General features: G+C 53.4%; 1 protein-coding gene across 1 annotated transcript; it reads right to left on the reverse strand.

Moving 5' to 3' along the window:
• Positions 1-311: 311 nt before the first annotated feature.
• LOC144719759 (transforming growth factor beta-2 proprotein-like) lies at positions 312-15,324 on the reverse strand. Its single transcript, XM_078595938.1, has 8 exons — positions 14,580-15,324; positions 8,835-8,921; positions 7,630-7,793; positions 6,844-6,976; positions 6,149-6,259; positions 5,409-5,577; positions 3,515-3,668; positions 312-1,936 (listed from the first exon to the last, which is right to left on the reverse strand). Exons 1-8 carry the CDS (start codon positions 14,938-14,940, stop codon positions 1,778-1,780), a joined length of 1,338 nt encoding a protein of 445 aa, XP_078452064.1. The 5' UTR covers positions 14,941-15,324; the 3' UTR covers positions 312-1,777.
• Between the last annotated feature and the right edge of the window lie 1,436 nt (positions 15,325-16,760).

A 16,760-nucleotide genomic window follows, 5' to 3' on the forward strand; every position in this document is an offset into this window, starting at 1 on the left:
ATGTGTGAAGCCTCATGTGTGAAGCCTCATGTGTGAAGCCTCATGTGTGAAGCCTCATGTGTGAAGCCTCATGTGTGAAGCCTCATGTGTGAAGCCTCATGTGTGAAGCCTCATGTGTGAAGCCTCATGTGTGAAGCCTCATGTGTGAAGCCTCATGTGTGAAGCCTCATGTGTGAAGCCTCATGTGTGAAGCCTCATGTGTGAAGCCTCATGTGTGAAGCCGGCGGTCGTCCCCAGAGAGCGAGCGGCGGCACGCGGCACGGGGCAGCTGCACGGCCGGCTCCATGCACACCAGAGTTCACGTACGCACGTCCTGTTTTGGTTCTTTATTTCGTGACAAGTACAGAGCAGAAAAAAGCTTTTTGTGTCAGAAAATGTATAATCAATCCCCCTCCATGGCACTCACCCCCCCCCGCCCCTCCTCCTTCCGCCCTTCCTTCCCACACCACGACTCTTACGACATTTATAAAAGCAACGCTGAAATTTTGCAATTTCAATAAAAAAAAAAATACTTAAATTAAATCAGAGTTCCAATTTAAAATCACATCCCATTTGCAAACTAAAGCAGAATAAAGCTTTTGGAGGGCAGCAGAATGAGATCCCAAGCCGTGCAGACCTGAAGATGAACAAAAGCTACGCAACGACTACGGCTTCAGACTTCAAAAAACCTAGGCAGATTTGCGACGTGTTGCGAGAAATACTATCTTCGGGGAGGATCCGTGAGCTGCGCAGAAGTTGGCAGGCATGCCAGCCGAGGAGCCTGCAGTGGACCGATTGGTCACGTTAACACCAGCTACCCTCCCCCCATGTGCTCACTTCAACGGACTGGTGACAGAGTTGAAGACTGGCAATGGTCCATTGAAAAAATCCACCCATGCTGACGGCACAGCAAGTGCACTTGCAGGCAATGAACGATGCGGCGTTGACGTGCGGACAAGCAGGCAGAAGCCAAAGTGGCACTGTAGGAACGGCCCTCCGCTCGGTCCGACAGAGTAGCGCATTCTTAGAGGAACCTTTTCATTTACAGTGATGTCAAACTTTGAACCTGTATCGTAGAAAATGCCTGTATTCGCAAGAACTTCATGACTCTTTTGAGTCAAATTTTCGAGGTTAAGAATTTGTTTACACTCCGTGATGCATTTGTACAGATGTATATCGTTGTTTGGATCGGCAAGGTATATCACCTAAATTGACCTCTCGTGAAGAGGTACGACTTCAGTGCAAAACTGAACACAATAAAACAAACGACTCAACCGTGTCCATTCTGGCTCGTGCCATTGGCGTGGCGCGCTCATGTCGACAACCGCCCTTCACAGAGCCAAGCACGGTGCCCCTCTCCACGCCGCTCCGCTGACGAATCGCCGCTGTAAGTTTTCCCTCCGAGAGGATTCGCACCATCCTGAAGCATCAAAGTCAAACGCACCATCCCAAAAAGACCCAGGCGTTCGAGAGCAAAACAGTAACGCAACAGTATACGGTTGGGTGCCTTCTATGTGTTTGAAAAAATTGTCAAGTTTGAGCAATAAATAAACAAGGCGTTGAATTTAACCAACGGGGTCCTTAAATGACAAGTGAAGAGCGAGTCCAGAAAGCCTCGATTCTCAAAACCATTCTTCCTTCGAATGTCTCACTTCACGCAAAGTGTTCCTCGTGAATTCTGCGCTTCATAAATATTCCAGGTTTGCGCCGAACTCCACGTGTCGCCCGCTCTTTAGGCGTTGAGTTTGTGGGCGACCGGCGGCGTACGTGCCCGCGCGGCTGCGTCCAAGGGCACCTCTCAGCTGCACTTGCAGGACTTTACAACCATGTTGGACAGCTGCTCCACTTTGGGCGTTTTGCCCACGTAGTAGAGGATGGTGAGCGGCTCCAGCTCCTGGGGCACGCAGCACGGGGACACCGATGCCACCGGGTTGATTGTGTTGTACAGACTCAGCACCTGATGGGGGTGGGGGGCACACAGGCAGGGAGGCGTTATGGGCCGGAGGAGAGTGAGAGGGAATATGGACAGGAGCAATATCGGCACCCAGCCACAACGCCAAGTACAAAAACAACCTCTGACAATGGCCCGCAATTGAATAGTTCATCCATCCCACTATTAATTGGGCCAGGCAGCTCAGCGGTAGAGCAAGCGACTCGCAATCGGAAGGCTGAGAGTTCAAATCATGCTTGTGGAGGGGTTCACTTAACCCATGATCCCTCCGCGGTTAACGGTGTGATTCTCCGGATCGACTTGCCTCTGCCATAGGAGCCTGGTATTTGCACCAGTGGCCCAGGAATGTAAGGAGGAGATGATCACTGCCTCCGTGCTCATACGTCCAATGTAGTGTATGTACAAACTCAGCAAAAAGTGAATTGAACGAGACAAATCCGTTGACAATGAAGGAGGAATGGTGTGCACACATTCCGAGCTGTGCAAAACGAAGCAGATGCGGTTGTCATATGGAATGCATTATTGGATTCATGGAGAAATTGAAAACGCAAACTACATCTCAAAACATCGTAGAAAACAGTGGGAAGTGCATCATGGGAAAGGAGGCATATACATAACGGTATTTGTTTCTTAAACTGAAATAAAATGCCCGATGTACTTGAGGATGAGCAAAGCGTTCCCTCGTTATTCGCGAGGGATATGTTCCGTAGATGCCCGTGAAAATCACATTCCACGTATAATGATATTGGCCTACGAATATCGTACATGCAACGTCCGCAAGATGCTTTTAAAGCTTCGAGAAGTTCTCTCTATCTATCTCTCTCATCGCTGTATCTCATCACTTTCTTTCTCTCTCTCTCGATGCAGCCATGAAGAGTTGCAGATGCGAGTATTGTATATAACCGGAGACCTTCAATAATGGCCTTAGTCTTTTGGCAGACTTTTTCAGTCAGACCATTAAGAAAGGCTTCCCGGTAAGTGCTTACAAGCACTCGTCAACTTGCATGACGGATAATAATTCATGTAATGTATTTATTCAGCCAGGCCTTGCCGAGTCACAAACTTCCCATTCTGAGAGCTCAGCATGGGAATGTTTTTCCAACACCAATTTAAGCAATTCTGTACATTTTGTAAAACACAACCCCCCCTCGACCCCCCTACCCTCCACCCCTCGCACCATTCCTTAACGTTGTTTCGCTTCATATAAGCCTCATATTAACCCTTTCCCGTTCCAATGATGTACATGTACAACATGAAGACGAGACTGGAAGAAAAACTAAAATAAAAATAACTTTATCGGTACCGAGGCTCCGACAGTGCCATGCGGGAGGGCGTGTGGCACAGCTTAATGGCAGCGATCATAGAGTGTGGTCGTGTCGCTATAGTTCTCTGCAGTGAGTACAATGTCTTTAAAAAACAATGGCACTGCAACGCCTCTCTAAATAAAATTAAAGCCGAGCCGTTTGCACGTTCCGAAATTCAGCGGTGAACGGGAACGGGACACCCACCCACCCACCCACCCTCGGAACGGAAAGGGGGTTCATTTTTGGAGGGAGCCACCACGGGCAGGGGGGAGCCACTCACAGTGCTGTGCTGCGTGTTCATGCTCCACATGTACGGGCAGGGCCCCGCACAGAAGTTGGCGTGGTAACCCTGGGGCTCGTGGATCCAGTTCCATCCCAGGTCCTTACGGAAGTTGATGTAGAGGTGGCGCAGGCAGCAGTTGTCCTCCACATTCCTGTCGACGGAAACAAAAACTTGCTTTCCGAGCTCGGTCATGCTTCAGACCCGGCAATGTGGACACGAGCAATTGCCAACGCCTCGCACAAAGGAAAGCGAACTGCCCCGATTCCTCCCGAGATGTCGATGTGTCCTTTTGTTTATTGCGAAGGGAAGCATCCTTAATTCGGAAAATGTATGCAATGCTGATGAATGCAAATTGCTTGGTTACAAGAGCTCTTTCCCGTGTGTGCTTTTAATCAGCCCGTGTTTGTCTTTGCAAATACTGCACCTACGCGAGTGTGACCTGATGCCGGGGCTTGTTTTTTTTACAGTGCTCGATACTGTGAGTAAACTCCACTGCGTGCACGTACATCCAGCATATGGACATTATTACTTAGTTTGACGCACAGGACACAGTGGCTATTGTTCTGCTGTTATATTTTCCAGTTAAGTGGTCGGAAGGCTACCCCACCAAGCCAGATGAAGCCGGGCTGGGGAACCAGCATGATGTCATGCACGTGCAATGTAAACACCGCAGGTCCCCCTTGGCTAAGCAGATACAAGGCTGAGAAAATGCCAGGCTGGAGGGGCTGTGAGGTCATCTGTGGGTGGTGATCTGGGATTCTAAAATGTGGCATTTGGAAATGTGGGATATTAAACGCATGACGTCTCAGGGTTTGCAGAGGTAAGGGAATGTGTACAAATGTAAATGCAGTGGGGGGGGGGGCATAGAGACCATTCCTGACACCTGAGGGCTGGTTTGTTTTGAACTTGGGGAAACCACTCTCATCCGCCTCTTCCTCTACGATGTCCATTTGCTCTGCCCACAATGGGTGCAGTTGTTTCTACCGCAGGAATCAGCCGACGTTCCAGGAGCAAGAGAGGATGATGGACGTACGTGTGCACGTTAAGCCGAGGGCATTTTGGCTCAAATGGAAATGCTAATTTAGCGACTTCAGGAAAACTGGCGGACACATTTGTACATTAATGAAATTACATGAGGAAAATCAATCGGGTAAACAGGCATCGTTTTACTGCTGTGTTTTCTTAAACAAACATTTGTGAGCCGTGTAATTGGTGACAAATTCCGCCGTTTACTTTCAAAGATGTGCCATTAGCTCTGCCCACGCTAGCAACCGTCAACACGGCCACGAAGCAGTCAACCAACAAGCACCAGATTGTCCCCGTGCCCAGCACATTTGCAATCGCACAAAGGCCCCCACTGTGCTGCAGCTTTTGGTTGGACGGTCAATCCGACGAGGCACGCGCTTGTGCCGCGCGGGGGAAACTGGCGGGTGCGTGGAAAGTGTTGGGCGCGTGCTGCTCCTGCTGGGCGTTCGGTGCGATGGGCGAGTGGTGTGGGGTGGGCTCTTGATGCTGCAGGGGTTTGGTGTGGGGCTGAGTGGTGGGTTTGTGATGCTGCTGGGATTTCGTGTAACGGGCGAGTGGCGAGGAGTGTGAGCACACTGCTGCTGGGGATTAATGTGGCGGCGAGCCTGAGGGGTGGGTGCACGACGCTGTTGGGGTTGAGAGTAAGGGTGAGCAATGTGGGGTGCGGGTTTACGATGCAGCTGGGGGTTTAGTGTGAGGATAAGTGGCGAGTGTTGTAAGGGAAGATACCATATCTATGGGACCTCTTTGCCAGCATAAAAACCATGACAAAACAAAACAACAGGTTGAACCCTCTCTGGCAATACAAACACGTGTTAAGCCGTTCAAGTGGCTAAGACAGCCGCCGGCATTGGACTTGACGAACCTGAAGCAGTAGGCGGCGTCGAGGTCTCGCTTCCGCCGCGTGCCATGCCCGGACGACGACTGCGTGTCGTCCAGGCGGTTGCTGGGCAGCAGCATGAGCAGCAGGTGGGGACTCTGTCCCTGTGCCGACTTCCTGGCCTTGTCGCGCTTGTGCACGTCGGTGTCCACTCCTGCACACGCAGCACAGATCGAATGCACCTTCGGTGACGCGGTACGGCCTTGCCCGACGCGCAGAAGACTCTAAACGTTACACCGAGGTTCTGGAAACTTGGTTTTATCATAGAGGTCGCAAATACGTGGCGCAAGTAAAAATGTCATCTTTTCAGGGGGGGGGGGGAGGAGGCTGGATCCTTGAAAGGAGAGATTGGATGACTGGGCATATAGGCACGATAAAAGCAGAGGTGATAAGTATCTACAGAGAAGCTGCGCTTGACCACCAAAGCTATGATGTCGACGAGTACAATGCAGACGAGTACAATGCAGACGAGCATGCTACAGACACTCCCGCGGAGAGGACTGCACGTGCAGGACTTGTTAAAGCAAGGGGTTTATACCGCTGCATGGCACAGAGGGCGAGTCCGCGGTATCCCCCCCGTGGGTACGCGCCAAGGGGGCACGGCGCACGAGCGTCTTCATTCGTCACGTTCACGCGAAGCGCTGGCAAAATGCGGCACAGGGCGCAACGCGCATACGTACGCACAGCATGCAAACGCGCGCTTAAAGAGGAGCACCGCTTTGTACCTGCAAACCTCGCTGCCAGCTCCTCGCTCCGGTTTGGGATGATGTTGTTGTTTGACGTCACAAAGGTGCAGCATGGGCAGTGGACGCTGATTTTAAACCCGAAGTTGTTGTCTGCAATGAAAAACGCACGTGGCCACCTTGACAACGGACACTCGCGGTCACACAACATTCTCACGAAAAATGTTTTTTTTCGGCGGCGTCATCGGGCACCGGTGATGACGACGCGTGGTGGGTGGGTGGTGGTGGGGGGGGTGGTGGGTGGGTGGTGGGGTGGTGGTGGTGGGGGATGGTGGTGGGTGGGTGGGGGAGGTGGGGGGGTGGGGGAGGTGGGGGGGGTGGTGGTGGTGGTGGGTGGTGGGTGGGTGGTGGGGGGGGTAGGGGGGGTGGTGGTGGTGGGGGATGGTGGGTGGGTGGTGGGGGGGGCTGGTAGTGGGTGGGGTGGTGGGTGGGTGGTGGTGTGGGGTGGTGGTGGGGGTGAGGGGTGGGTGGTGGGTGGTTGGTGGTGGGGGTGGTGGTGGGTGGTGGGGGGGGGTGGTAGTGGGTGGGTGGTGGTGGTGGTGGGTGGGTGGTGGTGAGGGGTGGTGGTGGGGGGGCTGGTGGTGGGTGGGGTGGTGGTGGATGGTGGTGAGGGGTGGGTGTGTGGTGGGTGGGTGGAGTGGGGGGGTTCGCCGAGTGGCTGGTGGGGCGTCACGAACCGCGGCGACGCAGCCACTCCCCGACGGTGCCCGTGACGTCGAAGGAGAGCCACTCGGCCTCGGCGCGAGGCCGCACCACGCGGCTCGTGATGTAGCGCTGCGACGGCGCCCATGGGTCTTTGGACTTCAAGATCTGAAATGGGGGGGGGGGGAGCGATTAAAATAAAGGGGGCCGTCCATAAATGACGTCACGCGATTTTGGACGATTTTTTTGCATTCCTCCCCCTCGTCACACAAAGTCAGATCCCCCCCCCCTCAAATATGACGTCACAAAACCATATTTCCATTTTGAAAATAAAACATGCTTCAAATCGCTTTCAACTATTGTCATAGGAGTGTTGTTATGACAATTAGTGTTTTTATATCAATTCTAAATGTATTGAAAGTTGCGCATTTTGATGTGACGTCACATTTCTCAACCCCCCCCCCCCTCGTCACACATCATCATAAATGTCTGACCCCCCCCCCCCAGGTGTGTGACGTCATTTATGGACGGTCCCAAAAGTAAATTGATATAACCACTCCAAAAGCCATTTTTAATGGCGTTCCATGCGACAGGTCCATGGGGGCGTATGACGTGTATAGTGGGGGGAGGGGGGGGATGCGTGCGTGATGGGTTCATGGGGAGCGTGCGATGCGTGCGTGATCTGAGATGAGGGTACGTGATGTGGTCACAAGGGGCACACGAAGCATCTGTCTGGGGCATGCGTGAAACATCCTCTTTGGGGGCAGGGGGCGCACAGTGCGTCTATGATGTGTGCTTGAGGTGAGGACACGTGGCCTTGCCTGGTAGAGCTCTATCCGCTGCTCGATGAGCTTGGCGGCGGGGTTTGGGAGGCGTTGCACGCGCAGCTCCGCCTTCACCAGGTTGCTCGCGTTCTTGTTGAACAGAGAGAGGTTGAATTTGAAAATTCTGAAGTAGTTGTTGTGGCTAATTTGTGGCGCTTTATCTGCACAAACAAAAGGTGATAAAAACATAATTACCAAGTGCACATGCCGATGAAACTTGATTTGAAGCTTTCGTGACTGCAGGAATTAATTACTCTTTGGTTCTTTCGGTAAAGTCACGTGGAAAGAAAATAAATTAATGAATATAATACGACGTTTCGATTGCAACACAAGCAATCATCATCAGGTAGAAAACAAACCTAGTGAACTTAGAAATGCAATGCAATCCAACACAGAGAGTCGGCTAACACAACAGTCAGCACCTTAACCTGGTTGATGACGTTCTTCCAAAGATTGCTAAATTTGAGAGAGAGACAAAACACAGAGACACGCAGTCTCTGTGTGTCTATGCTGTGTGTCTCTCTCTGTGTGTCTCTGTGTGTGTCTCTCTCTGCTTGTGTGTCTGTCTGTGTGTCCCCGTGTCTGTGTTTTGTCTCTCTCTCAAATTTAGCACTCTTTGGAAGAACGTAATCAACCAGGTAAGGTGCTGACTGTTGTGTTAGCCGACTCTCTGTGTTGGATTGCATTGTATTTCTAAGTTCACTATGTTTGTTTTATACCTAATGACGATTGCTTATGTTGCAATCGAAACGTCGTATTCTATTATTTCATTTATTTTCTTTCTACGTGACTTTACCGAAGGAACCAAAGAGTAAATGCAATTAAATGTAACTGCAAGTCATTTTACAATGTCAATGTATATGTGGTGCATGGGTAGAGTGACCACTCCACTGTGTCAACCGAGTTCAATTCCTGGCCACGCCGAACATTGGCGGTGAGCAGAACGTTTAACCAGTCCAGCCTTCCCCCAGAACTCATCCTCACGAACCCACACCGACCAGCGTGGTGAAGTATGGTCAAACAACCACATGACCGACACAACATCAGGAGGCCTTCATCTAGTAGTGAATTGACAAAGGGCTGTGAATTCAATCGTGACGCTACCTGCTGGGTCATGTAACCGACGCACCGTGTACACATTGCACACGGCTTGAATGTGGTTCATGTCACGCAATGCACAGTGGCGTGGACAGTGCTCGTACCTTTCCCTCTGGGGATGCCTTTGCTGAACGTGGCTTGAGAGCAGTGGCCGACCTCACCGTGGAATCCGCCACCTCCGCATTTACAACCTTCGCTCAAGAGCACGTGCACACACACACACGAGAGGGCACCAGCCAGTCACCACGACGCGATGGTAATGTCACACACCCGGGGGAACGCAACATCCATCGTTCCTCTCGATACAGCTGCGACCCTTAGTCACACGCGTACTCCAGTATACAAGTGACTCAGAAAGGAATCGGTGAGATATTAAGCCCCAAGCCCATCCATAGTGACTTCACCCTGTTATTTGACTATTTTAGTTGTTACGGTAATCTAGGCGAGGGGCATCCTTCCAACAATCCTTCATGGAATTGCTCGAATATCCTCATGCAGAACCCCAGGATTTCCTGGATAAAGAAAATGTTATTATTGCACTTTCATTCAGATGGCTCATTATTACGTGGAGATGATGGTAATGAAGATGATGTTGGAGATAGGATTCCTGGCCATACACAGGAATTGGTGAATCTGTGCCGTGGATTTTTCGGGACCTCGTGGGAACAAACATAACTCGACGTGAAGAATGTATGACGCGGTCACACGGCAGTGTGCACTGAGGATCCCACACACACACATGCAGACACAGATGTGGTGCAACAGCACGTGTATAACGCCCAAAGCGAATGCTGGGGCAGAGGTCAGCGTAGAGCAGGGATGGCCCTTTCAGACGAAGGTGTGGTCCAGATCAGGGCCCGAGCTAAGTGGGGCGGTAGGGGGGTGGTCCTTGGATGCAAGACATGGAGGGGGGGGGGGTTCAGGCAGGGATGGAACCTCCGTGACGCACTGCGATGGATCGCGCATGGTGCGAAAACACACGGCCAGTGTAGCAGCACAGCCGACGCGCCGTACGGCACAGAGAGAGACCTTCAACACATTTCTAACACTGCAATTAAACGATTGCCCCAGGACCCTCGTGAAAGAAAAAAAACCCCCAAACACTACGCCAAGTGTGAGCGCCGATAGGAGAGCGAGCTCTGGGTCTGGTTGCGTCACGAGGCAGTCGGGAGGGGGGGTCGCTTGCCCAGCGCGGGTACACGCAGGGGACACGCAGGGCTCCCCCGTGGAGCACGGGGACACGCGGGGCTCCCCCGTGGAGCACGGGGACACGCGGGGCTCCCCCGTGGAGCACGGGGACACGCGGGGCTCCCCCGTGGAGCACGGGGACACGCGGGGCTCCCCCGTGGAGCACTGGGACACGCGGGGCTCCCCCGTGGAGCACTGGGACACGCGGGGCTCCCCCGTGGAGCACGGGGACACGCGGGGCTCCCCCGTGGAGCACGGGGACACGCGGGGCTCCCCCGTGGAGCACGGGGACACGCGGGGCTCCCCCGTGGAGCACGGGGACACACGGGACAGAGATCCATGGCTGCATGATTCCGAGATCTGCTGCGAGGCTAATGCTCCACTCCTCTCGACCTGCCTGCGGCCAGAATATTCGCAGATGGAAAACGCCAACACGGAGGCCCGGAGCGCCGCCGCTACATTCACGTTGTTACCGACACAGTAGTAATACGCGTTTTAAAAACCACTCATGACACTGGAGGCTGTGCGGTTTCGTATGTTAACCTTGAGTTAATACAGTAGCAATAAAAACAAGTCCAGTAAAGATCTTGATTTGAAGCTTTCGTGGCTGCAGGGATCCATACTCTTTGGTTCTTTCGGTAAAGCCACGTAGGTAGAAAAAGTTATAGATCACGGCGTGATGACGATTGCTTGTGTTGCGATCGAAACGTCGTGATCCATTATTATCTCATGATAATGTTTCCAGTGCAGATGTTACGGTCTTCTCACCAAATTGCTCAAGGTTATGAAGTACGTCAGAGAGGAGCTCGTAAACTCTTCACGCGTCAAAGAAGCCGCTTGTGCATGGCCCCTACTGCCAAAGAATGTCTTCTACCACTGCTGCCGCCGCTAGCGTCGCTGGCACAACTGTTGCCCAAACTCCTGCTGCTACAAAGCGCGATTGCTACTGCTGGTAGCGAACCACTGCTGAAGTCCCTCAACCGCAAGCCTCACATCTAACCGCATCAGAACTCTCACCCCCCCCCCGCCCAGCCTGGTCAATAGAACCGTAGTTCATTGCACTGGACTGCACCACTGCTAACACTTAGCACCAAAGACCCCCCGTATAGCCTTGACAGACTTTTGGGGCAAGTGCTGTTAGCGAGCACCTATGAAGGCCGGCACGGCACAGCACTCAGTGGCAACATTTACCCACTGCACTGGTTACTCAATTTGAGGCTGAGTCGACCTAGGTGAGGCCCAGGACCGGTTCAGATATTCTTTACCGATGTTGACCACGAGCGGATATCGAACTCTGATCGCCGGGTTTGTAGCGCAGTGCGCTACCGCTCCACACACACCAGACACACCGTGCACACACACACACACCAGACACACCGTGCACACACACACACACCAGACACACCGTGCACACACACACACCAGACACACCGTGCACACACACACACACCAGACACACCGTACACACACACACACACCAGACACACCGTTCACACACACACACACCAGACACACCGTGCACACACACACCAGACACACCGTGCACACACACACACACCAGACACACCGTGCACACACACACACACACCAGACACACCGTGCACACACACACACACCAGACACACCGTGCACACACACACACCAGACACCATGCGCACACACACACACACACCAGACACCATGCGCACACACACACACACCAGACACCATGCGCACACACACACACACCAGACACCATGCGCACACACACACACACACACCAGACACCATGCGCACACACACACACCTCTAATCCCATCACAATAGCAACCAATGCGCGTGAGGCCATGTGGGACAAGCTCTGTGGGCGCAGGCCACGAGGAGGTGTGATGGAGGCCTATGTACAGGTAGGTGGCTGTGGGATGATGCACACAGACCCACAGACAGGGGGCATGGGCAGACACAATAAGGGACACAAGACGGATATATACACGGACACGGATAAACAAAAGACTCCCCCGTATACCCACAGAGGGCTGTTGACAAGCACATGCGTGTTTTAAGGGATTCGACCGAGTGGTGTGGCCAGAAACACGTCCGGCTGCATGCGTCTCCCGCAGTGTCGGCGGTGGCCTGGAATTGAACTCCGGGCGCACATACAGAGGTCGGGAAGAGCCGCATCAAGTCAGCGGTCGGTGAATCCAGCGGTGGGAGGAGAGAGCTTTGGGGGGGAGGGGGGGTACAGTTGCGTCCCCAGAAATGTTTAGACGGGGCCGTTGAGATCCTGATGGCAATTGAAAGTCAGAAAGGGTGGGTAATGGTTTCCAGTGGAGTTGAATTCACCAATGCGCGGGACGTTGCCCTCATTTCTCAGTTGCAAGTTATAAAGGTGCAGCCCTGCAAATGACTCGCTCAAACCACTGCTGGAGGGGAGCAATGTTGGGTATTTGGCCTACTCTTCCACACCGATCCAGACGTCTTGGAAGAAGTGCCCGTGCCTGCACTTTTGCCCCAGGCCCCCTCCACCAGCTGCTGTGCACACAGCGGCAGCTCCCGTCGCTTCTCAGTTACAAAGTGAAACACGTTCGTGTTTATTGATAGACACGCGTCTCTATGTCCTGCAAACCGGTAACCGGGCTTAACCGGTTTTCTTTCTCGTGCGGTGACCGGTCATGCGAAGACACAACAATTGCAACCGCCCTGTTTCTAACGATGTCCCGTATGTTCTATGAGTTAGGAAGTTAGGTAAACACATTTCCAACGTAGAACTCTTGATGGGAAAGTTTCCCTCCTCCAAAAATGGTTATCTGGACGCAGCACTTGATAAGCAGGTATAGACACAGAGACACCCAGGTAAACACAGGTAGGTCAACAGGTGGGCACAGCGCGAACCACTGGTAAACACACACACTGTGCACAGACACACATCGAGGCAAAAAACAAATGAAAAGATCCCCCGTATAGTCCTAACAGATTGTTGGAGGCAAGTGCTGTTATAGGACACCTGCAATTATGAGGCCAGGATAGCACACGAGGGGGTGTGGGTGGCCAGCACCACGCCCGGCCGCCTTTGCCTCCCCAGTGGTTACATTTTACACACCACACCAGGTACTCATTTGAGGCTGAGTTGGCCAGGTAGGCACACACAGGTAAACACACACAAGTAGGTAGAGGCAGACACGTACACACACAGGTAAACACACACAAGTAGGCAGGCAGACACGTACACACACAGGTACACACACACAAGTAGGCAGGCAGACACGTACACACACAGGTACACACACACAAGTAGGCAGGCAGACACGTACACACACAGGTAAACACACACAAGTAGGCAGAGGCAGACACGTACACACACAGGTATACACACACAAGTAGGCAGGCAGACACGTACACACACAGGTACACACACACAAGTAGGCAGGCAGACACGTACACACACAGGTACACACACACAAGTAGGCAGAGGCAGACACGTACACACACAGGTATACACACACAAGTAGGCAGGCAGACACGTACACACACAGGTACACACACACAAGTAGGCAGGCAGACACGTACACACACAGGTACACACACACAAGTAGGTAGAGGCAGACACGTACACACACAGGTAAACACACACAAGTAGGCAGGCAGACACGTACACACACAGGTAAACACACACAAGTAGGCAGAGGCAGACACGTACACACACAGGTAAACACACACAAGTAGGCAGGCAGACACGTACACACACAGGTAAACACACACAAGTAGGTAGAGGCAGACACGTAGGTACATAGGTGAACAGGTCGAGACAGATAGGCACACACCGGTAATGCATGCACAGGTAACACAAGTCGGTGCATACAGGTAACACAGGTGAACACTACACGTAGGCACAGGTTAGCAGGCACACACACAGGTGAACACGTATACACAGGTAGCAGGCACACACACAGGTGAACACAGAGGTGAACACGTAGCCACAAGTAGCAGGCACACACACAAGTGAACACACAGGTGAACACGTGCACACAGGTAGCAGGCACACACACAGGTGAACACACAGGTGAACACGTAGCCACAAGTAGCAGGCACACACACAGGTGAACACGTAGACACAGGTAGCAGGCACACACACAGGTGAACACACAGGTGAACACGTAGCCACAAGTAGCAGGCACACACACAGGTGAACACACAGGTGAACACGTAGCCACAAGTAGCAGGCACACACACAGGTGAACACACAGGTGAACACGTGCACACAGGTAGCAGGCACACACACAGGTGAACACGTGCACACAGGTAGCAGGCACACACACAGGTGAACACGTGCACACAGGTAGCAGGCACACACACAGGTGAACACACAGGTGAACACGTGCACACAGGTAGCAGGCACACACACAGGTGAACACACAGGTGAACACGTGCACACAGGTAGCAGGCACACACACAGGTGAACACACAGGTGAACACGTAGCCACAAGTAGCAGGCACACACACAGGTGAACACGTAGACACAGGTAGCAGGCACACACACAGGTGAACACGTGCACACAGGTAGCAGGCACACACACAGGTGAACACGTGCACACAGGTAGCAGGCACACACACAGGTGAACACACATGGGGTAGCGACACCAGCAGCGGCACCAGCAGCGGCGCCGGGCGCAGGGAGCCCTTACTGTCGGCGGGCGCGTACAGGGGCATCATGTCGAGCTTGTGCACCTCCTTGCCGTAGTAGCCCTCCTCTTGCGACTCGCGCTCGCACGCCGCCTCCTGCTGCTGCTGCAGCTGCTGGAGCAGCAGGTCCCGCGTGCTGTTGAAGAGCGCCAGCACTTGCTGGGGCACCTCGCCCGGCCCGAGCTGCTGCTCGGGCGGGCTGGTGAGCTTCAGCTTGCTCAGGATCTGCCCGCGCACCGCCTCGATGCGTCTCCGCTTCAGCACGTCCATGTCCATGGAGGCGCACGTGGAGGAGGAGGCGCACAGACCCTGCAGGGCGCAGCCCAGCGCCACCACCATCACGGCCAGGACGCGAACCCGCATGGCCCCGGCTGGCGGGGGTGGCGGTGGTGGCGGTGGTGGTGGGGGAGGTAGGAGACGCTCGCTTGGTGCTCGGGGGGGATGTGGGGACGCGGAGCGCGGCGCCTAGGGGCGGCCCCGTGGCCCGGGAAGAGGCGCAGAGGGCACGGCTCTAGGCGCGGGGCGCAGTGCCCCTCGCTCCTGCGCGCGGGGTCGCATGGCGGGGGACGCCCCACGCAGAGTCACTCCGGGGCCCGGGGCGGCCAACTCGAGCCGGGGCCGTGGGGAGAGACGGCGACGGGTTGGAGCGCATTCCTCCTTCTCTCGTCCTTCTCCTTGTACAACCTCCTCCTCCTCGTCACCCCTGTTACCCTCGTCCTGCTCGTCACATATCCTGCTGCTGCTGCTGCTGCAGGCAATGAACAACGCGTGCCGCTGCAGCAGCGATTTATAGCGAGCAGAGCCCTCCGCCCCCCTGCAGCCTCCTCCTCCTCCACCATCGCCCCCTCCTCCACGTGGAGCCGTGATGCGGGGGCGGGAGACCGCGACCCGGGCGGGTGTCGGGGTGGAGAGAGGGGGTCCCGAGGTGGAGCAAGGGGGTGGTAACACACCTCTCACCTGCCGTCTGTAGCAATTGTTTTGTGTTTATGGCGCTCAAACAGCGCGAGATAAACAAAGGGTTAGAGTGTTGTTTTCACAGTTGCAAGTCTCTCTTGGAGGGTTGTTCCGTGTCAAATGGCATTGGAGGAGGTGAGACACATGCCCATTAACTCCACGTGACGAGGGATCAACTTCAAATCCGAGCACTTTATTAACTTAGTTGAAAAAATAAATATATTTCTTAAAATGTAAAGCAGTGGCATGGTGCACACCTGTGATCTACCGCTTTGGAGGAAAACACTGGTGGATCACATCCATGTTTGTGAAACTTCCCCAAACCCACGGGGCTAAGGCCAAGGCGATGACAGGAGAGCTCGTGGGTTCGTGAATCTCCTTCGAATAACGTTTTTTGTTGTTGTTGGCTCATGTAAAACATCTCTGGGTACCATATGCTAAATATAAAAAAGGCCCGATACAGGATGCCCCTGAAGTCGCAACACTCAATTATGCTTCCCCTAGTACAAGCCAATTGCATGACTTAATTGACTCAATATTTTTGGAGTGTAAATTGAGATCCTATTTGCAGGTCGTCTTGAGCTTCAATTAGCTTAGGGGCTTGGATGCCACGTGTCAATTGGGCAGAAGGGAGAAATCGTTGGCGAGATGAGACGACCTTGGATTTGGCCTTACTTTGATACTGATGATCTAGCTTAAAGGGGCAGGGGGTTGCCACATGCACAACCAATGCAAACAAGATCACTGCGAGAGCAACTTCAACAACCTTCACCGCACACTCCCACCATTACCCAGTGAGGTTTACACGACAGTAGCACATGCTCCTCTGAACATAACGCACAGATGGTCTTAGAAAGCATGAGCCAAGGCCCTGCCCATGACTTTTGAAGATGGTCTCTTTATTAAGGCTCAGCCACTCGAACAGCCGGTTCCTGGAGGCCAGGGTTAGGCGCCACTGCATGGGAGGGCCCTGTTATTTCCGTGAGGATGACCCTACACACCCATCCCCATTGTCATAGGTGTTTAGGCAGACAGTGCGAGCATGGTGACTAATAACTGGAGGTTGGGTGGAGTGGCTTATGTCTGTAGGCTCAGTGTGCGACCACTAAACACACTGGTGGCGACTGCACTTACAGGAAGTCACGCCACTGGCCAGGTCACACACACACACGAGCACGTCCGCTGCGCTTCACACCTAGCGATGCAAACACCGTCAACGCTTTTCGCAA

The sequence above is a fragment of the Lampetra planeri genome, chromosome 7, assembly GCF_965212315.1.
Source record: "Lampetra planeri chromosome 7, kcLamPlan1.2.h2, whole genome shotgun sequence".
Classification (NCBI taxonomy): Eukaryota; Metazoa; Chordata; class Hyperoartia; order Petromyzontiformes; family Petromyzontidae; genus Lampetra; species Lampetra planeri.